The following is a 21,616-nucleotide window of genomic DNA, read 5'->3' as shown; positions in this document are numbered from 1 at the left end:
ACAAGGAATGGGAATGATTCCTGCAATGACCCCTCCCAGGCAATCAAAGGGTTAGATTCTAGAAAGGCCTAAACAAAACCACACCCAGAGAGAGAGTTAGTCCAACTCTGAATCTTTCATTGGAAACTCCAGGCTACATAGTCAAAGCCTATCAAATTCAAGGGTAAACCCACACAAGCAAAGAGTTCCACACCATAGCTTGTGTCTTGGTAACTCCATGCTGCATGAGTCCAAGAGAAAAGTCCAAGAGTCAGGATCAAACCCAGGGCATTCTGGGCTGATGACAAGTTAGACAGACAATCCACAGCAAAAAAGAGTTCAAAGTCTATGAAAAGCATCACAATGCTTTTCATGGCAAGTCCTTAGCAATCCAAAGTTCCAATGCAGAGTACCTCCAGAGGCCCAAACAATGGTGAATCCAAACAGACAGGATTTCAGGCAATGAAGACAAGATGTTCTTAGCAAAGGCTCTTCGCCTTTAAAGCAGCTTCAAAGGGGAAAACGTGGCTGTAAGACACCCCCACTGGACCCCTTGACAGACAAGGGCTTTTGGCCTTTCAGCAAGGCCCCTGTCTAAACAGGGCATCACTGCTCAGCCCTCCTGCATTGACACTTCAACCTGGGTGACCATTCCGCAAACTCCACCCCACCTCTATCAGGTTCTCACAGACAGCTTCCAGCCTCCCTGGCTGCCAAGGCCAAACCAGCTGGTGAACAGGGAGTCAGATGACTCTCCCTGGCTCTGCTCTGAGAACACTGACAGAGATAAGATCACACAGATTTTGACATTCCAGAGGCTGAATAGGCCCAAGCCCTCCCAGGCTACTTCTACTCAAATCTTAGCTATAAACTACAAGGCCCACTGCAGTGCTGAAGCTGGGCTCTGACAATATCATTATTACAGCCCACTTCAACGGACCTTGGGTTTATTGTCCGAGCTGAGACACACCAGCATGAGGAATGCCCAAGCAGAAAGAATGAACACCAACTGCCCAAATTCCAAGGCAGTTACAAGGTTTCACACAAAGCCTACTAAGGGTTTGATTGCTCAGAGGCTGGATCCAGGATAGGTCAGAACAAATGGAACAAAATTTGTTTCCAAGAACTGAATAGAAGGAGCAGGGAGATTCCTTGCTTCTTGATTACTTTTACATCTAGCTATTCAAGGGAGTGTAGCACAATATTCAAAACAAAAAGAATCATCAAGTGTACTTTGAGTAGTTGGGCATGTGCTTTGACCTTGCTGAACTGGTAGGGAGATGAAGATGCTGCAGGATCGGATTGTTTTCCCCACACCAGGGTGTTTTATTGGCCAAGTCAAAGGTACCCTCCTGGCTTAGCCAACTGCAGGTCCAGCCCTCTCATGAGGCAGGGAGAATCCCCAACCTCAGGTGGCAGAGTGGGAAGACCGGCAAATTGCATGCTCCCTCCCCACCAGGAGGCAATCTCCAAGGACACCCCTCTTCCTATAATACTTGACTCTAAGGAAGGACCCCTCAGAGCCAGGCATTTGGGTGTGACCACCTCTCTGGAGAGTCAGCCATTTTTTCTGGCTGACACAGCTCTTTAGAGAGTTCAGCTGCCTTGCAGAGTGGGTGACAGCAGCAGGTAAGGAGGGAGGAGGGAGACAGACCAGTTGGATAGGTGGGGGGGGGAGACAAATGCAGCTGGTGGGGGCTGGAGGCAGACACAGAGAGCAGGGGGAGGAAGGAGACAGATGCAGTGGGGGGGAGGGATGGGGAGGGCCTGTGGCCGTGGTGGCTGGTGGTGACACATGCCCAATTTCATGGTGTCATGACAATTAGGTAGGTATTTTCCTGTGTTCCTCTGGTCACAGGGAAACTCTCCCTTTAAGGTATAGTTGTGTGCACTTCCTGGCTCCTCATTAGGAAACATTTCTGAGCCACTGGCCCGGTTTGCACAACACAGCAGCCCATAGTGGGTTAATTAATCCCTGAAGAGCTGTGGGGCGTGCCAGGCACCATTTTGAATATGCAACCCCCAACTGGGGTTCTTCATGTCATGCAAACCTGGCCACCAAGGGTTATTTGAGAGTGAAACAATCCTCGCATAACCCTACAAGAGACCATAGGTTATGCGGGGGTTGTTTAACCCTCAAATAACACAGTCACTGGGTTCACATGACACGACAACCTCCTGTTGGGGGTTGCATATTCATTATAGTGGCCAGCATGCACTGCAGCTCCTTAAGGGTTAACTAACCTACCAACTCTCCCCCATTAACTGACTCTCCCCCTCTAGAGTATAACTTCAGTAGGCCACTAAACCATCCCATGTCCACTGTTGAATGGCAGCAAAGAGATTTTTTAGTCCTGAAGAATTAGGACATTCTGACCCTAAATCAATGAACCAAATTAGAACCACTAAAAAGGAGTCTTACAATCCTTCAGTAGGAGATGGGTCTGTTGTTTGTGGACAAAAGCGGTGAGATAAACCAAATCAAAGAGTTGGATTGACATAATGTCCCCCATAATGAACAGTTCAATAGAGTTCCCCATCCCCCCTTGCTACACCGGTTCCTGGGATAAACATGAAGTTCAAGATTCGCCCAACCATTAACTTAAAACTTCCACAAGGAACCCAGCAGGGCAGCCATACAATCAATTTAATGCTACTAACTCACTTTAGGTCCTGTCATGGAATGCGGTGGGATGGTCTTCCAAGTTAGCAGATGGGAATTTTAAAGAGTTTTGTGCAAACTTTGAAATTTTCTGCATCCAAGAAATTTTAGTTGTTTCAACAGACTTTCCATCCCTTCTGGGGTATGTAGTACACTCTCTTCCTGCTACCAAATCAGATGGTAAGGGCCGACCCCACGGTAGTTTGGCAACTATGATCTCAGTTGACCCTAACCCATCTATTCTACAGATGGTTGTTGGGTCTAGCAGTAATATCCTAACTCTTCAAATTGACTTGCAGGTAAAACTTTTTCTGATGAGTGTATATTGCCCCCCACAGAACTCCAAATATGAGGAAGTTTTCAGGTGGACTCATTTAGACCAAGTGCTTACATCTTTATTTGAGTCTTACACTGATCCATTCATTTAATAGCAGGGGATATGAATACTAGAGTGGGCCTGAATAATCATAAAATGGCTGAGAAAATGGGCTTAACACTAGAGGAACTGAACCATCTCCCCATCAGGAATTCTAAGGATATGGGGATCAATTAAGTTGGCCAATCTCTCCCCCCCCTTTAAATTATGCCTACTTCTATGTAATTGGTCAGAGAGAGACTCTGAATTGGATTTATATACTTATATAGGACCCAAGGGTAAAAGTGCGATAGACTGTCTGATCCTCTTGCAAGCAGCCATCTCATTTCTTGTCAGTTTTAAACTTCTGGTCAGAACTGAGACTAATCATATGCCAATCCAACTATCTCTCCTCTCCTCCCTTTGTTTAGCCCAATACCCCCTCCACAGAATCTGATGACTCCCTCTGAGAATTTAACAATTCAAGGAGATAAAAGGGTATGCTGGAAAGGGAGGGTACAGGCAACTATAAATTCCTTTCTCATGTCTCCTAAGATTCTTTTTCCAAGAGACCAACTCTTGATTCACTCAGATCCCTTGGACATTTTTGATAAAGTAGTCTGAGAAATTAGACCCTTTGTGGTTAGCCCTAAAGCCAACTATTCAGTTAAACAATACAACTTTGGCTTGTTTGATGTGCAATGTATCACTCAGAAGTGCATCTTAGGAAGAGCTATAAGAAAACTGTCATGGGAAGATTCATTAGAAAATTACAGGCTCTTTCTACATCTGTGTAGAGAGTATAACATTTACTCAGGCAAAAAAAAGCAGAGTACATTCGACACTCTTGGATGGAGTTAGGCTGGGCAACCATGGAAAGAGACTCAACTAGATTCTGGGCTCTGGTGGCAAAAGGGACAAGAAGTGAAAATGGTTTTATTGATAACCAACTCACCTCTGCACAATGGCATGCTCATTTTGCCTCCCTTTTTAGTCAGTCCTCTGGGACAATTTTTAATCCCCCCATAGCATGGACATATCTGCGCTTTCTTGCTGTCCCAAATGGGAACCAATAACCCCTGATGAAATAAAAACCCTGATTAATTTTTTACCAGTTAAAAATGCCCCTGGAGAAGATATGTGCCCTTGAGAATTATTCAGATTAAACCCTGGCTGGTGGTCTCTAGCCCTTGCTACATTGTTTACCCAAATTAACCAGCATGGGAAAATCCCGGAGATGGGGAGTAAGCATAGTTGTCCCCATTCATAAAAAAAAGGTTCTAACGCAGACCCAAATAATTTTAGACCTATTAGTCTATTGAATACTGTGTCTAAATTGTATTCAAAATATCTATCAGGTAAGTTAGAATCCTGGGCTACTGAAAACACCATTATTGCTGAAGAACAAGCAGGGTTTATGAAGGGTAAATCCACAATAAATCAATGTTTTGTCCTTCAGCATATGATTCAAAAATATTCACAAAATGGTAGAAAAGAGCTATTTGCTGCTTTTGTGGTCTTCAGCTCTGCCTTCGACTTTATAGACAGAGGATACTTTTGGCAAAAGTTAGCTGCCACTAATATTGATAGAAGCCTGCTCTTTTTAATTCAATTGCTGCATGCCAATATGTTCCTTAGGGTCAGACTTGGAGCAAGTGGATTGTTAACTGATAATATTCCTACTGATAGGGGAGTCTGTCAGGGATGCTTACTAGCCCCCCTTTTATTCAATTTTTATATCAGTGATGTTGTTCAAGAACTGAGAGGTTTAGAATACTTTCCAGTTCCCATTCAGGATGTCAAACTCTCAGTTCTTTTATATGCTGATTACATTGTTATGGTCCCTGCTGCCTTAATTTGGATGCGAGACTTTTGAGCAAGTTGAGTGTCTTTTGCACAAAACAGCAGTTAACAGTCAACCATTCTAAAACAAAAGTCATGGTCTTTAGAAAGAAGAGAAAATCCCACAGCTGGAAACTGGACAACAAACCCATTGAACAACAATGTTATTTTAAATATCTGGGTTTGGTTTTAACTCAAAACTGTTTTGGAAGCTACACCTGCATGCAGTTAAGTTGAAATCTGCCCAGTCTACTCATTCCTTACTGCAGTTCTCCAGATATCAAGGGGGAAGCTTAGTTGCTCCTACAACTAAGGTATCCTGGTTGAGGTATTCCAGAAGATTGTGCCACAATTATTGTATGGCACAGAGATTTGGGGCTACAGTAAAGTCTCCCCTCTGGAAGTTGCACAGAACTTGTTCTTAAAATTTCTGTTGGTTGTCTCTAAAGGCACACCTGCTCTTTTAAAGGCTGAAACAGGGCTACTCTCCTTACAAACTAGTGTGCCTGTTGCTCTAGCCCTATACTGGCTGAAGCTGGTTAGTATGAGTGACCCCTGTCTCCCCAAAAAGTTTCCTAGAACAACAACAATCTTTGGCTCAAAGCTCCTGGGCAAATTCAGTCAGTACAATTCTCCGTTCTTATGGGATTGCTATGGGAGCTCTACCAAACTATGCCTTTAATAGAGTTAAACAACTCCTTAAAGAAACAGTCCACCTTGATTCCAAACAGTGGGACCTACATCTAATTTCCCAAGTGGTATAATCCTCGTGGTACCCAATATAGAAAACATCTTTCAGGCTGGAGCAATATTTTATTAATCTTACTCTGGCGCCACTCAGAAGAGCATTTACAGTTCTGCGCTTTCAGTGTATGCTCTCAACCTATTTAGGAGGAAGATTTAATAACACTCCTGTGCACCACTCTGCATCTGTGAGTCAGGGGAAGTGGAGGACAATCAACATTAACTGTTAGGATACTCTTTATATACCTCCCCTAGACAAAAATTCCTTGAATACATTCTCCGCTCTTTATCTAATCAACCTCCCTTTGATCAAATATGTATCTTGTTGGCTGATAATAATGTATATACTACTGCTCTGGTTGCAAAATTTGCCCTGGCTGCAAGTATGTTAAGAGCTAGGCACCAAAACCATCCATAATGGCTCCCAATGCAGGGCCCGAGATGCGTTCTCCCTGTATAAATTTCATTGTCCTTTATATCTGTCAGCCTAGTATCTCATTGGGGAGCTTTTGTGTCATGTCAATATGATCTTGCATTTTTATACTCCTTTTACTCTTGTATTTGTGTTTACTATTTTTACCATATTTTATCTTACTATTTTTATGGTATTCCATTTACTATTTTTATGGTATTCCTCCTATTTCTGTTCTATTATATCACATTGTGATGGCTTATTTCTTTTAGCAATAAAGCTAATTCTATTCTATTCCTTGGGCATTTCATTACCACCTTTAGGTATAATCACTGTACCTGATCAAAAGGTTTTTTTTTTGTTTTTTTTTACTATTCACATAATAATGAATGATTGACGCTTGGATGTTTTGAGCTATTCACAGTCCACAGTACGTGGAAATGCTTGCCATGTGGTCTTAGACTATCTCCTTCTTTGTTGGGGTTCTGTCATCACTTGAAAATATTTCTTTCCCAGCAAGCCTTCTAACTTGTTACTGGTGAGGTTCATTTAGTCTGCCTCTCCTGTTGCTGTTATTTTGGTGCCTCTTTAATGCTTTTTTATGTTTTTCAATATTTTTCTTGATATTTTAATTATTGTCCTCTTGTTGTTTATTGTTTTTATATATTTTTAAATAATTGTGGTTAGCCACTTTGGGGATCTTCATTCTTAGGGTAAAAGTGGGTTGTGCATTTTATTATAAATACTGACAATTCTTCCAATATTATCCTTCACTGGTTTCTGTCTGATCACCATTTTACTTTGGCTGCAATCCGATTGTCCGTACAAGGATATTCCAAGGACCACAGAATTTTTCAGATCTCCCCCTCCATGGAGGGAGAGAGAGGTCCATAGGACCAGCCCTACCATAAAGCAGAGTGAGGCAACTGCCTCAGGCAGCAGATGCTGGGGGCAGCCGTGGCAGCCTCCCTGCAATTCCTCCTGAGACCTGTGGCCATTCCTTTCTGTTGGAGGACAGAGCTGTGTGTCCCACACAGCCCATTCCACTCCCCCTAAACTAGCCTGCTGCCATCAGGTGCAGTGGAGGATATTATGCTATTGCCACTGTGGAAGTAAGATTCAACTGCCAGTCCAGTTGACTTCTGTATGTGGAATGGAGGAGGGCACTGTCTTTGCTGCCTCAAGCAGCAAAATGTCGTAGGCTGGTCCTGGCGGTCTGCCCTTGGAGGGAGATCAAATCTTGCAAGCCTTGTCTGTGAGGATGTGGAAAGGCCCACAGCTGGTGCTTCTCCATCATAAGAACTCTGATGATGGTGAACACAAAATGGAGATGTTCCATGAGAGGTTCCTGGGCATTCCAAAAGAGGCTGTGGATCTACAGGACCTAAAGCCCTCCATGCCTCTTACACATACACATAAACAGAACAAACCAGAGCAAGAACTACACTGGCCCTGGAGTTGTTGTAGAAATGGGGGGCAAACCAGAAAGAAAGAAAAAATGCCATTACTCCTTCCGTTTTGTCCTGCTTGTACAAGCCTGATAAGGTGATGTAAGGCAGCTCCTCCACTTTTGGATCCCCCACCTACCCAACCAGTAGAATTGCTCTCTAAACCTATTAACAAATTAAAATATTTGCATATTTTATAAAACCACATTTAACAATAATATGGACATAGACAGAGTTGTCCTTGAAAACAATATAATGGATTGAAGTGTCTGATATGAGGCAGATATCACAGTGGATGGATACTGATGATATCTTAGGTCACTGGTAAGAAGGTGATATGCCTGGATGTCAGGGAGCTGCATCAAAGGGAGCTTCAGACTCCTGCATGGATGAGAGATGGGAACAGTGCTTCAAAATGATTTCCCAGGGACACAACTCAAGATAGCCTGGCCATGACTCTACAGTAGAAATTCAAGGCAAAATTTGTTTATTAGTGATACATCCTGACTCTCATCCTAAACTTAATTCTGATTTTATTCATTAGTGCTTTCTAATATACAGCTGTCCTCATTATCATCAGCACATACCTCCCATGGCGAGGTCCTCGGATTTGTTTGTAACAAGCCACAGTAGACTCAATTATGGAACCAGCCTTTTCATCCATTATTACACAATGCAGCAAAATAAACTATAATAAGAAGTTGCAGTGGGGCTTGTTACAGAAAGCAAGTGCTATTGTTTATAGATGAACTATCTGTTTTTTGTATTGTTTTTAATGGCTGAAGTCTGTTGTGGCTAATTACAATAAAAGAAAAACAAGGCCTTGTTTTCTTTGTGCTATCTTCACTTTACTTGAAGATCTTGGGCTGGGGAGGCAGGATATGGATATTTAAAACAAATAAAATAAAATAGATCTTTTTTAAGCATCTCCACAGGCTTTGTGCACCTCTTTGAAAATGTAACACTCAAGTGCTACAAGTTCAAACTAAGGGCGAATTCAGAGTTAGGAGCAGGGCCTCTGTGTAGGGGCTGCAATACTCTTCAATGTTAAGTGCCTTAGGGTGCAATCCTATGGCTGCTGGACAGTCTGGACAGTCATAGGATTTTTTGGTTTATGGGAACCGAGCTCAGAGCCGGTGCTCCAAGCTCAGTTCCCAGAAACCGTGTTCCTTGCCCCCTCCCCCGCTGCCTCATAGGAGCTGCAGGTTGGCCCCACTCCATGCTCGGAAGAGCAGCATGGAGCGGGAGAAAAGGGGGTGTTCCTGCGGGTTGGGACCGTGGAAACACCAGTATGATGCTTCCTATGCGTCATCTGGCCTCCCCACACCCCTGCTCCAAGGCACTCCAGCTACAGCTAGACAGCTGAGATCAGCTGTCTAGCTGCAAATGCAGGGCAGCCAGAGGAGACGATCCCCTCCACTCTCCGCCCACCCTGCATTGGATAGTCAGTCGCCTCCAAGTTCAGAGGCAGCTGACTCTCCCCATAGGATTGTGCTCCTACAGAAGCGTATTAATGTGCTTAGGAAGAACCAAGTTATTGTTGTTATTATTTTGCCATACAATGAGGTAGGTATTGATTGATTGCATTTATATCCCACCTTTTTTCCTCTTGCATTTCTGACCCTGTAAACTTCCTGGCTGGGAGGCTGTAGTGTCTTAGACACTACTGAAGTAACACAGAAGCTCCTTTTCTATGGGTTCATTCCATGGAACTACTGTAACATTTAAAGGCTTGCCACCATATGGATGAGGCCAATCATGTGAGTCTTTACCATACAACTGCTGCCCAGGCAGAATGATCAGCTAGTAAGAATCCACAATTCGCTCTGCCTGCATTATGGAGGGCCTTTAAATGTAATAGGAGTACCATGTGATGAACCCATAGAAAAGTAGCTCCTACAGAACAACTATAACATCTAAAGGTTCCTTACCTGGTACATGTGTAAGCTATTCCAGGATCTTTGGAGGAAGAGCAGGATACAAGTGTAACATATAATTAAAGTTGTCAGATTAAATAAATGTGAGTCAATTATTTAAATGAGTGTAATTTATTAGATCTCCATAAATTTACATCTGACTCAAAACAATTACAGTTTTCTACTTGGAAATAGTCTGTCCTGGCTAGCATTGGGCCCCAGGAGACGCAGTCAATCAAGTAGGCTCTGATTTAAGGAAGCTAAAAGTGGCAAGGCTCATGCTCAGTCAGCAGTTACACTGGCTTAACAAGAGCACAGCAAGGCAGAGACTAATAGCATCTCAGACAACACTATAGGAGCTGCTAGGCTGGGCTAGTTTCTCATGGAAGGAGCTCTTGTTCCAGCAAGGAACTAGCAGCAACTGAGCGCTTAAGTAGGCTGATCACCTCAGGTCCCTCAGAAGCTCCACCTCCTACTGGGTCTGAGGGCAACCTTAAAGGGCTCATGCACATTTCTGTAGCCTACAGGGACTTGAGAGGCTTTGGGAGAGCCATTCTTGGAGGCTGAGGTTGATAAAAGGGCTGACTTCTTGAGTCTGGGGGATGCATCAGGGGTTCCTGAGGGTCCTTCCTCAAGTAGCAGGTCTTGTTGGGCTCAGAATCCTCTTTGGGATGAGGCCAAGCCTCCAGACTCAGGGCCATGACATAGTCTGAAAGAAACATCAGGGCTGTCTTCATGAGCATTTTGGTGCGAAGTTCCAACAGTCTGAAGTCCTTTGCGACAGATGATGTTGTCACCAATCCACTGCCAACCAGCCACTTCTCTCTTGAAAAGCCAGATTTTCTGAAACTCCCTTTACTCTCATGTTTTTACTAAAAGCAGCTCCCTGGCGGTTTTGCCACAGTGTGCCATGTCTCCCCCACCCCTGCATTAAATCCTGGGCATGCCTCTGTGACCTCGCAATGACGTGGTCAAGGGGGTGGGGTGTCCCATTCCCCCTTGTTTCCCCAGTCGAAATAGTTTTCCCTGTATTCCCCCTTCTGTGCATGTTTACTTGTGAGTAAGAAATAAAGAGCAGCAATTAAGCATAGTTAATATGGCTTGTACCATTTGTTTTCATTTCTACTAGTTTGCATAGGTAGGCAACTCAGGGTTGGTAGGCTGTATCTGACCCTGCCAAGACTTTTCTCAGCCTGTGAAACATCAGTAAGCATCTCTTGGAGCGAGTCAAGGGGCCCTCCTGAACAGTGTGGGCTGTGTCACATGGAACTGCTGTGGGAGTGGGGAAATAACTTGAAATTGGTCAGAGAAATCTTGTACCAGTGGATCTCCATTTGTACAAGGCTCCTCCACTCAATTTACAGCCATATTTATAGACATAAAAGCCTTATTTTTCCAATAATAAATAAAAGACAGCTGACTTTGAACTGTTGATATGATTGTATCTGTGTCTTCTTTGTAGGATTCTAATCTAATTAATTTGACATTATGGCATTTTAATTGCTGTGTCCAAAAATTCAGGTTTTTTGGAGACAAGTGAAGAGCGATATAAAAAGAATTACTAGATACAATTCAACCTTTAATCCTAAAACAAGGCTTTAAAAATTTTTCCATTCACATAATTTGCTAGCAGGAGCAAAATTCACTATTGCCAAAAAAAGAGAGGAAAAAATACAAAGCTAATTTCATGTAAAGTAGATTAATAAATGTTGGCAAATAGTACAATTATTACAAATTAGCGAGATAGGATGAGGGATGTTAGACAGGAAAAATCCAAAATTCTTGAGTGAATAGAATCCATTTACTGAATATTGGAAAGAAAATTATGATGTGGAAATTAACATCCATCCATATTTTACCATTTCTATGAAGATTTTGAGTAACATAAAAAAAAAGGTGTGGAGTTGTTGTTTTTACCCCATTTATGGCATCCATAAGCTCAGATTCACAGGATAGGAGGGGGAATAGAAGTGCAGCCCTCTGGCTGAATGTCAGCATCTCAACCCTTTTTTCTTCTGATGAGCCGATGTAGGGAGATTCTGAGCAGACAGTGTAAAAGGAGGGATTGTGAGGAGACTGTGAGGAGAGAAAAGGAGACAGAGATTGGCAAAAGAGGTTGTCAGGAAACTGTGAAGAGGTAAAGACAGAGAAAGAAAAGAGAGGGCCTTAGGAGGCTGAATAAAGGCTACAAAAAGAGCAGCAACATTCTGCCTTTTCCCCAGTTACCAGACAGCAGCGGCTCCATAACAAAGTCAGTAACTGAGGCCTGCAGTTACTTCTGAGTCCTGGACTGCACAGCTACAGATAGGTTTTAATAAATAACTTACTTTTAGGGAACATATCACTATTGGACTCCCTCCCTTCTATTTTATTGTTTAGAAGCTTATGTTAAACCATTTATTAATTGTTTTGCTTTCTTCCCGCTTTTCCTTTCCCTGGTTAATAAATCCTAGTTCTTGTTTTACAAGTTATTCGCTGGTTTTCCCTGATCTGCTTTCAGGGAACAGGGGTCCTAGTGGGCTAAAGGTAGTACACACTACTAGTTTGGGGTCAGGATCTTTTCCCTCATCCACTACTATATGTATATGAAACCAAGTCCCAGTGATGCCTCCGAATGTAACTCCACTTTCCATACGAGCAGTCCTTTGGGGTGGTGGAAAACCATGGGACCTGTAGTGGCTCCTCCCTCCCCCAACTGCCACAGAAGGATTTCTGAGGAACATCTGCCCTGAGGGGATGGGAGAAGAAACAGAAACAGTTGGGTGAGTTGCCACCATATGTTGCCCCACTCCCTCCACTACCACCAGAAGGGCATCTGAGGAAACATCTTGCCCTGAGGGTATGTGAGAAGAAAGAGATTAGGCTTGAACTGAAAAAAAGAGAAACTGCAGAAGAGAAGAAAGCAAAGAAGACCAGTCCAGAAGAACAATAGATGCAGTGCAAACCTGAGTCCAATTGATACATTCCAAAACATCTGGAGAACTGAATCACCATCATTCTTCCCTGCCCGCCATCTCACACTCAGTCCCCTTTCTTTTGTGTCATGTCAGCATAAGAAGAGTATTGTTCATTCTTGTAAGCAGCTTTGGGAGTCTTTTGTCTGGAGCTTTGCATAAATAATAAATAAGAGGGGCATGGCCTAGGGAAAGGAAATTTGCCTCAAGAGGGGCTTGGCGGCTTGCATTTGACCTGTAGGTTCCCTACCCTTGGTGTTAAAAATAAAAGGACACCCTAAAGCATTTTAGATTGGGGGCTCATGCCACAATTAATCCTAAAATTAACCTAGCCAATTTGCTTTCATATCACAATAGCAAAGTCTGTTACGTGTATGTGTGTGTGTGTGGGGTGTAATGGCAAACCCAGGTTATACAGCAGGGGTAGGCAATGTAGTACCTTGGACACCAGTGTGCTCCCGGACTCCTTTCTTGGCGCTTGCTAAGGTACCCTATCTCTCCCATTTTTAAAAATGCAAATTTTCTTACTGGCACCTGTGATTGCTGTGAAATAGGCTTCTGTTGGTGCTGAAAACTGTGGGTTCAAAGGAGGAGTTTGGTGTGTTGGAGTTCAGACCACTGCCTTGTCCTCAGACTGTTAGGCAGATTACTTGTTCTTTGCCATGCCTCCCATGGCAGACATTTTGTGTACATTTGGCAATTCTCAGATTGCCAGTTCTCAAATTGCCAAATGTACCCAAGACCCCCAAAAGGTTCCCTACATGTGTTATAGGGCTGTGAATGGACAAGCACCTCCATCTCACCCCATCCATCAAAATTCCAAATGTAAGGTGCTGTTTGGTACATTTCTCCTGTTCACAGCATGCCATTGGAATGCTGAAGGGTAAGGGGCCTTTATTCTGAGATATGGAGCAGGTATGGTCAGATTCATAGGGTAGAGGGAGAAGTGTTTAAACCAGTTCCCTATCTTAAATCTTGCCCTGCTCCCCTCAGCTGCTGTTAGTTGATGACAGGAAAAGGGACAGATATTTGCATTATAACTCCCTTAAGTTCTGTCTGCAGGTAATAGCAGCTGTGGGGGGGTGGGCTTGGGTCAACGAAACAATGCAGGGAGAGTGAATTAACTCTCTTCCTCCGGTGATGCAGCTCTTATCTAAATGCGTTTAACTAAAGAAAAATATGCCAAGAGATCCTGGGTGATTCCAGACAGCACGGTCAATCAGAGGACATTGTTCAGCTATTCTGTCTTTTCCTCCTTAGTGCATTTTCCATGGTAAGAAAAAAGATGGGAGATGGGAAAACATGGGGAGGCCTGCAAATTGAACATGTGTCTTGACCACCACCACCTTCCATAAAATTGCATGAATGAGGCAGTGTGTCAGGAGCGCCCTAGCTGCCTCTTACAGTCACCTCCAATAGCCAACTCAAGACACAGACGAAAAGGATTCTTTTCAAGGCTTTATTCCTTTTACAACTTAATGACTCTTTCAGATGCTAATCACCAGCGATTAAGCAAGGAACAGCCCTGGGGAAAGATAGCAGAGTAGCCTAAGCTCCAGGTAAGGCAGTTGGTCCCCGTTTGAAGGAGAATCAAGGGAAGACCCTGAACTTATGGGCTAGGGAGAGATCCTCCCTCTTTCCCTTTGGTCCTTGGGATGCAACCGTTGCTTGCGCGCCAAACAAGCACTACGCCTCCTTTTGGCGCCCTCCATCTGTTGCCGCTATCTGCGTCGGCGCCGAGCGTCCAGCAAGCCCCCCTCCAGCGCTCTCTCGCTGCCAGGGTCACTATCTATCCCAGGAATGCTGGCAGGAGGAATCTCTGCCAGCTGCTGTGCTTGTGAGAGATGAGCGAGCTCCACTCCCACGGATTGCTGTTCCTCCTCAGAATCAGAACTGCTCTGGGGTCCTATTGGCTCAGTTTCCACCCTGACACAGTGTAGTTGCACAATAAAAGCTTTATCTGGAAGAACACTCCATCATAGGTCACATCTTGTTTGGCCTTCAGCCTCCATGGTTATAAGTTATAACCACCTCCCTAGGTAATTGGTTCCATTGTCGTATTGCTCTAACAGTCAGGAGGTTTTTCCTGATGTTCAGCTGGAATCTGGCTTCCTGTCACTTGAGCCCATTATTCCGTGTCCTGCACTCTGGGATGATCGAGAAGAGATCCTGGCTTTCTTCTCTGTGACAACCTTTCAAGTACTTGAAGAGCGCTATCATATCTCCCCTCAGTCTTCTCTTCTCAAGGCTAAACATGCCCAGTTCTTTCAGTCTCTCTTCATAAAGCTTTGTTTCCAGTCCCCTAATCATCTTTGTTGCCCTCCTCTGAACCCAATCCAGTTTGTCTGCATCCTTCTTAAAGTGTGGTGCCCAGAACTGGACATAGTACTCCAGATGAGGCCTAACCAGTGCTAAGTAGAGGGGAACGAGTACTTCCCGGGATTTGGTAGCTATTATTGATTCTATTAATGCAGCCACATCACATTGTTGGCTCATATTCAGCTTGTGATCGACAACAATTCCAAGATCTTTCTCACTTGTAGTGTTGTTGAGCCACGTATCCCCCATCTTGTACTATTTACAGATCATTGTAGACTTCTGAGTTAATAGTGCTAAGCACCAACTCATCTTGAGTCAGACAACATCCTGGGCAGTTTATCTAACTCCAACCCTAAACATTTTATCTCCCCTGTGACAGGTTGAATCTGTGTAGCACTTTCAACAAGGCCCCTTTTACTTCCTTATTCCTTAGACTGTAAATCATGGGGTTGAACATGGGAGTGACAACACTATAGAACAAGGAGACCATTTTGTCATGGTCTGGTGAGTGGCTTGACCCAGGTCTCATGTACATGAACATACCACTTCCATAAAACAACGCCACCACAGTCATGTGGGAGGCACAGGTGGAGAAAGCTTTGCACCTGCCCTGGGCAGAACGGATCTTCAAAATGGCTGCTAGAATGCGGATGAATGTGGTCAGTATGAAGGAGAAGGGGCACAGAAGGATGAGGACACCAACCACAAATACAGTTATTTCATTGAGGTGGGTGTCAGCACAGACCAGTTTCAGTAGAGCGAGGATGTCACAATAGAAGTGGTTAATTACATTGGGGCCACAATAAGGCATTTGTAGAGTCTGGACCGCATGCACAATGGCAAAGAGAAAACCACACATCCAGGCTGCTGCTGTCAACATGACACAGACTGTATGGTTCATAATAATTGTGTAGCGCAGGGGGTGACATATCGCTACAGATCGATCATATGCCATCACTGCAAGGAGGACACATTCAGTGATGGCCAGGGCCAGGAAGAGATAGATCTGAGCACCACAACCAGCAAATGAGATGGTCTTATTTGGGCTCCAGAGATTGGTCAGCATCTGAGGAACTGTACAGGTTGTGTACCAGATGTCCACAAAAGAGAGGTGGCTCAAGAAGAAATACATGGGGGTGTGGAGTCGAGAATCCACCCAGATAAGTGTCAGTATGATCATATTGCCTGCTAGTGTGATGCTGTAGATCACTAAGAAAGTCCCAAAGAGAACCAAGCGTGTCTTTGGTCCACTGGACAGACCCAAGAGGAGAAATTCTGTCACTGTGGTTTGATTCTGCATCTCTTCTTGACACTGCAGTGGAAGAAATAGACACCATGTAAAATACAGCAGTATCAAAGAGATGGACCACAAGAGGGATCCTTTTGGAGTTGGCTCAAAATATTGAAACAATATTCAACAAGTTTAGCATTCCTTGTTCCTACAACAATTACTGAAAGCACCACCTCCCTGATAATATAGTTCAGTCCAAAAGCTCAGCGTTTTTTGTTCATTTTAATTTTAAAAGGAAGAGATAATAGACCCAGTATAAAAGTACATGTAATTACATTGTTAATTAAAACAATGTAAATATTCAGAACAGTGGCTGTAGACTATAGCAGCAAAAACCTGTGAGGCACCTTAGAGGTAAACAACCCAAACCTAAACGTATTTACATAGAACTAATCCCACTGACTTACTTTCAAGCAACTTTCAAGAGCAAAATGTTGAGGCGCAGTGAGAATAAACCAAGCTAGCAACATTAATTTGCAGTGAAGTCCCACACTTGAGTTCAGTAATGCTTATTCCCTAGTAAGTGTGTTTAGGACTGGAGTCTGAAGATAGCAGAAACTCAGCAGAATGACCAAAGAAGATATATTTATCCTTTTCCTCTCCTACATGAACATGGGGATCCAGGATTTCCATCCACCAAAGTCTCAGAAGTCCTTCTAGAGGAAAGTGCAGTTTTCAGTTTGTTGAGTATTATTTATTATTTTATTTTATTATTTCATTTCTATACCGCCCAATAGCCGAAGCTCTCTGGGCGGTTCACAAAAACTAAAACCAAACAACACACAATAAAACAATTTAAAATATATAGAACATTAAAACCACAATATAACAATACAACCACAATAAAACCTAGCAGCAGTACAGGAGTTTAAAATACAGATTTAAAACAGCAAAGATAAAAATTTAGAAAGCTAAAATGCCTGGGAAAATAAAAAGGTCTTCACCTGGCGCCGAAAGGAGTACAATGTAGGCGCCAGGCGAACCTCACTAGGGAGCTCATTCCAGAGCCGGGGTGCCACAACAGAAAAAGCCCTCCTCCTAGTAGCCACCCGCCTCACTTCCTTTGGCAGGGGCTCACGGAGAAGGGCCGCTGATGATGATCTTAAGGTCCGGGCAGGCACATATGGGAGGAGGCAATCCTTCAGGTAACCTGGCCCCAAGCTGTTAAGGGCTTTGAATGTTAACACCAGCACTTTGAATCGGGCCCGGAAATGGACTGGCAGCCAGTGCAGCTGGAAAAGTACTGGCGTAATATGAGCTCACTCCCTGGAAAAGACCCTGATGCTGGGAAAGACTGAAGGCAAAAGGAGAAGGGGACGGCAGAGGATGAGATGGCTAGATAGCATCACGGATGAAATTAATATGAACTTGAGCACGCTCCGGGAGAGAGCGCAGGACAGGAAGGCCTGGCGTGCTATGGTCCATGGGGTCACGAAGAGTCGGACACGACTGAACGACTGAACAACAACAACAATATGAGCTCTCAGGCCAGTCCCTGTTAACAATCTTGCTGCCCTATTTTGGACCAGCTGAAGTTTCCGGACCGTTTTCAAAGGCAGCCCCACGTATAACGCATTGCAGTAATCCAGACGAGAAGTTATCAGAGCATGGATAACTGTAGCTAGGCTATCTCTGTCCAGATAAGGGCGTAGTTGGTATACCAGCCTAAGCTGATAAAAAGTGCTCCGTGCCACTGAGTTCACCTGTGCCTCAAGTGACAGTTCTGGATCCAACAGCACCCCCAAACTACGAACCTGATCCTTTAGGGGGAGTGCAACCCCCTCCAGAACAGGTTGAATATCACCTAGCCGGGCAGACGAACCACCCACTAACAGTACCTCCGTCTTGTCTGGATTGAGTTTCAGTTTATTAGCCCTCATCCAGTCCATTACCGTGCCCAGGCACTGGTTCAGAACAGCCACTGCCTCACCTGGTTTTGATGAGAAAGAGAGGTAGAGCTGGGTGTCATCCGCATATTGATGGCACCTCAGCCCACACCTCCGGATAACCTCCCCCAGCGGTTTCATGTAGATGTTAAACAGCATGGGGGATAGAATAGAGCCCTGTGGAACCCCATGGCACAATTGCCATGGCACAGAGCAATAATCCCCCAGCACCACCTTCTGGAATCGGCCATCCAAGTAGGAGCGGAACCACTGTAGTGCAGTGCCTCCAACTCCCAACCCAGACAACCTATCCAGAAGGATACCATGGTCGATGGTATCGAAAGCCGCTGAGAGGTCCAGGAGAATCAACAGGGTCGCACTCCCCCTGTCCCTCTCCCGGCAGAGGTCATCCCACAGGGCGACCAAGGCAGTTTCCGTTCCAAAACCAGGCCTGAAGCCCGATTGAAATGGATCTAGATAATCCGTTTCATTCAAGAGTGCCTGGAGCTGTCCTACAACCACCCGCTCAAGCACCTTGCCCAGGAAGGGGATGTTGGCCACTGGCCTATAATTGTTAGCATCCTCCGGGTCCAGGTTAGGCTTTTTCAGGAGTGGTCTAATTACTGCCTCTTTTAAAGCAGCAGGCACCACTCCCTCTCTCAAGGAGGAATTTACAACCTCCTGGACCCAGCCGGACAACCCCTCCTTGTTTGATTTAATAAGCCATGAAGGGCAAGGGTCAAGCACACAAGTGGTCGATCGGACTTGGCCAAGCACCTTGTCCGCATCCTCAGGCCTCAGTAACTGAAACTCATCCAATAAAACTGGACCAGACGGTGCTCTGAACGCCTCTACCAATGGAACTGCATTAATGGTGGTGTCCAATTCATGACGAATCTGAGCGACTTTATCCTCAAAGTGCCGCGCAAACTCATCACAGCGTGCTACCGAGGGTTCCACCGTCTCTCTCCCTGGCCCAGAATGTAACAGGCCGCGAACCACTCAGAAAAGCTCCGCCGGACGACACTGAGAAGATGCAATGCTGGTGGAAAAGAACTGCCTCTTTGCCACCCTCACCGCCACAGAGTAGGCTCGATAGTGGGCTCTTACCTGTGTTCGGTCAGACTCAGCACAAGTTTTCCTCCACCTGCGTTCTAGCCGTCTCCCCTCTTGCTTCATTGCCCTCAGCTCAGGTGTATACCAAGGAGCTGGCCGGGCTCTGCTCAGAGGGAGAGGGCACTTGGGTGCGATCGTGTCAACCGCCCGAGTCATCTCTGCATTCCACAGAGCGACCTGGGCTTCGACAGGAGCACCAGCCATACCAGCAGGAAAATCCCCCAGAGCCCTCTGGAATCCATCGGAATCCATTAATCTCCGGGGGCGGACCATTTTAATAGGTCCCCCACCCTTGCAGAGGGGAAAGGCCGCCAGAAGTCTAAACCTCAGCAGGAAGTGATCTGACCATGACAAAGGGACAGATGTTAATTCCTCTACTTTCAGATCACCATCCTCCTGCCCAGTCGAGAAAACCAGATCAAGCGTGTGTCCTTTTATATGCGTTGGGCCAATGACATGTTGGGACAGCCCCATGGTTGTCATGGCGGCCATGAAGTCCTGAGCCGCCCCGGATACAGCGGCCTCGGCATGGAAGTTGAGATCCCCCAGGACCATCATCCTGGGGGTCCTCAACACCAAGTCCGAGACCACCTCCGTCAGCTCAGGCAGGGAGTCCGATGGGCAGCGGGGTGGGCGGTACACCGACAGAATCCCTAATCTGTCCCGGGTACCCAACACAAGGTACAGACACTCAAGATCTGCACTCGAATGAGCAGGAAGCCTGGAGAGGGAGATTGAATTCCTATAGACCACGGCAACCCCCCCTCCCCGACCCTCAAGTCGGTGTTGGTGCTGCACTGAGTACCCAGGAGGGCACAGCTGGGAGAGAGTGACCCCTCCCAGTTCCCCCACCCAGGTCTCAGTAATACATGCCAGGTCAGCCCCCTCATCCACAATCAAATCATGGATGAGGGAGGTCTTATTTTGGGCCAACCTGGCATTCAGCAGCAGCACCACCAGACCCGAGGGCAGACTGGTAAAGCTGCCAGGAACCATCAGGTTGGGGGAAGAACCAGAAGAGGGGACAGCTGTAAGGTGTCTAGCCCCTCTTCTCCTCAGCTGGCCTGTTAATCCCCCAACGCCATACCTCCCCCTGCCCGTGACCACAGTTATGGTGGCACCTCCCCCACCCCCTGAGTTGTCCAATAGTCCTCCCAGGCACATATTAAAATATTAAGATATAAAATATACAACAGTTTAAAAGAATATAAAAGAGATAAAAGAGAACAGCAGCTAAGAAGGAGCATATAGTCCACGTTTGCCCCTTCCCCTGGTCTTTAAAGCTGCTGCCCTCTGCTGCTGCTGCTATTTGCTGCTGGTGTTGTGGCTGCTGGTGTCTCTCGAGAGGCAGGTGGGTAGATCTTGCGACTCCAAGTGCGACGCTAATTGCGCACTTAGCATTTATTATGGGATATAACTATATAAAATCAGCTGTAGCTGAGGAACCACACAACTCACATACGTTAGAATATATTTACAAACACACACACACACACACACAATTCCATCCTGGCAGCTGGAGAGCTAAATACAAATAAAATATGTTAAACATTGCTGGAGCATTACATTGTATTATTGAATTATTGCTGTAGTACCAAAGAGAAGGCAACAGCTGTTTACATATAATGGGCAAGGACACCTCTCTCATATGTCCTCATTTGGAGGACAACAGGTTGGGGAAGGCTGGGCTAGCCTATGTAGTTTTGATACCTAGAGACAATGCCTGATTAGGAAGTTTCCTTAGATGCCTTTATACTGCAAACTCTGAAAGCCATCAGTCCCAGTCCATCCAGGGGCTACAGTAACTATGTGCAGAATGTAGTACAGAAACAGGTATAATACCTACATCAGTTCTCAGTTTTTCTCAGAAGAAAAATGTGTCAGTTTCTCATTACATATCCGGATTATGGATGCTTAAAAGAAATGTATGAGTTCTTTTCCCTTGTTGGATTTGTGCTACTGAGGGCATCTGTCGAGACCATAACACCTTGGTTCAACATCAACATGGCAATTCTGAAGAGCATGTTAGCAGTGACTCATTATATATGTAAACCCATCCAAATGGGACTTAAGAACAAATTATCCACGAAAGGGAAAATAATGAGAATGAAGTAGATCTACAGAGAGCCTTGACTGCATTTCTGAGGGATTTTTCTAGCCTTGATCATTGGAGTAAACATCCTACCACCTCAGGGATTCCATCTCAAACTAATTTTCTGATAGAACTTTGAGTTCACAAGGTATTCGGGGATGAGCGTTACCATCCACTTTAATCTAAAGCTGGGGAGCAGAAACTCAGGCCTGGGGGCCAAATCCAGCCCACCTAGAATCTCAATCTGGCCCTTCAGGATTCCCTAGAGGGCCACACGTCCTTCCCCTGAGCCCACCTCCTTTCCCACAACCACCAATCATTTGGAGATTTCCTGGCTGATGTACCCCACTCCAAAGGCAGAAATGCCTCTCCTGAGGCTTAGTTACTGGCGGCAAGAGCTTTAAGATAAAATACATTGGAATTTTTTTAACCGCCCCTTTTGCCTTCACCCACCACTGAAATGCGGTCCATGAGAGCTTTTCCAAAATGGGATACAGCCCTCAGGCTGAAAGAAGTTCCACATCCCTGATCTAAAGCAAAACCTGACACAAATGTGGGGACTGCTGGTGGCTATCTGAGAAATTCAGTTGTATTAGAGAC

General features: G+C 45.1%; 2 protein-coding genes and 1 pseudogene across 4 annotated transcripts in view; 2 read left to right on the top strand and 1 right to left on the bottom strand.

Annotated features, from left to right (window-relative positions):
• LOC146352896 (protein CFDP2 pseudogene) overlaps positions 1 to 21,616 on the top strand; it is a 1,048,348-nt pseudogene that overhangs the window by 742,670 nt on the left and 284,062 nt on the right. The window lies entirely within an intron of this gene.
• Positions 1 to 21,616, top strand: part of LOC146352902 (olfactory receptor 2A1/2A42-like) — a 50,058-nt gene that overhangs the window by 5,781 nt on the left and 22,661 nt on the right. The window lies entirely within an intron of this gene.
• Positions 14,993 to 15,943, bottom strand: LOC146352903 (olfactory receptor 2A12-like). The gene has a single exon (XM_084829691.1). The coding sequence runs from the start codon at positions 15,929 to 15,931 to the stop codon at positions 14,993 to 14,995; it is 939 nt and encodes a 312-aa protein (XP_084685817.1). The 5' UTR covers positions 15,932 to 15,943.

Source organism: Heloderma suspectum, chromosome 2, assembly GCF_057233095.1.
Source record: "Heloderma suspectum isolate Gila_16-S chromosome 2, 16-S_ref, whole genome shotgun sequence".
Taxonomy (NCBI): Eukaryota; Metazoa; Chordata; class Lepidosauria; order Squamata; family Helodermatidae; genus Heloderma; species Heloderma suspectum.
This window is presented reverse-complemented; position numbering and strand designations above follow the sequence as displayed.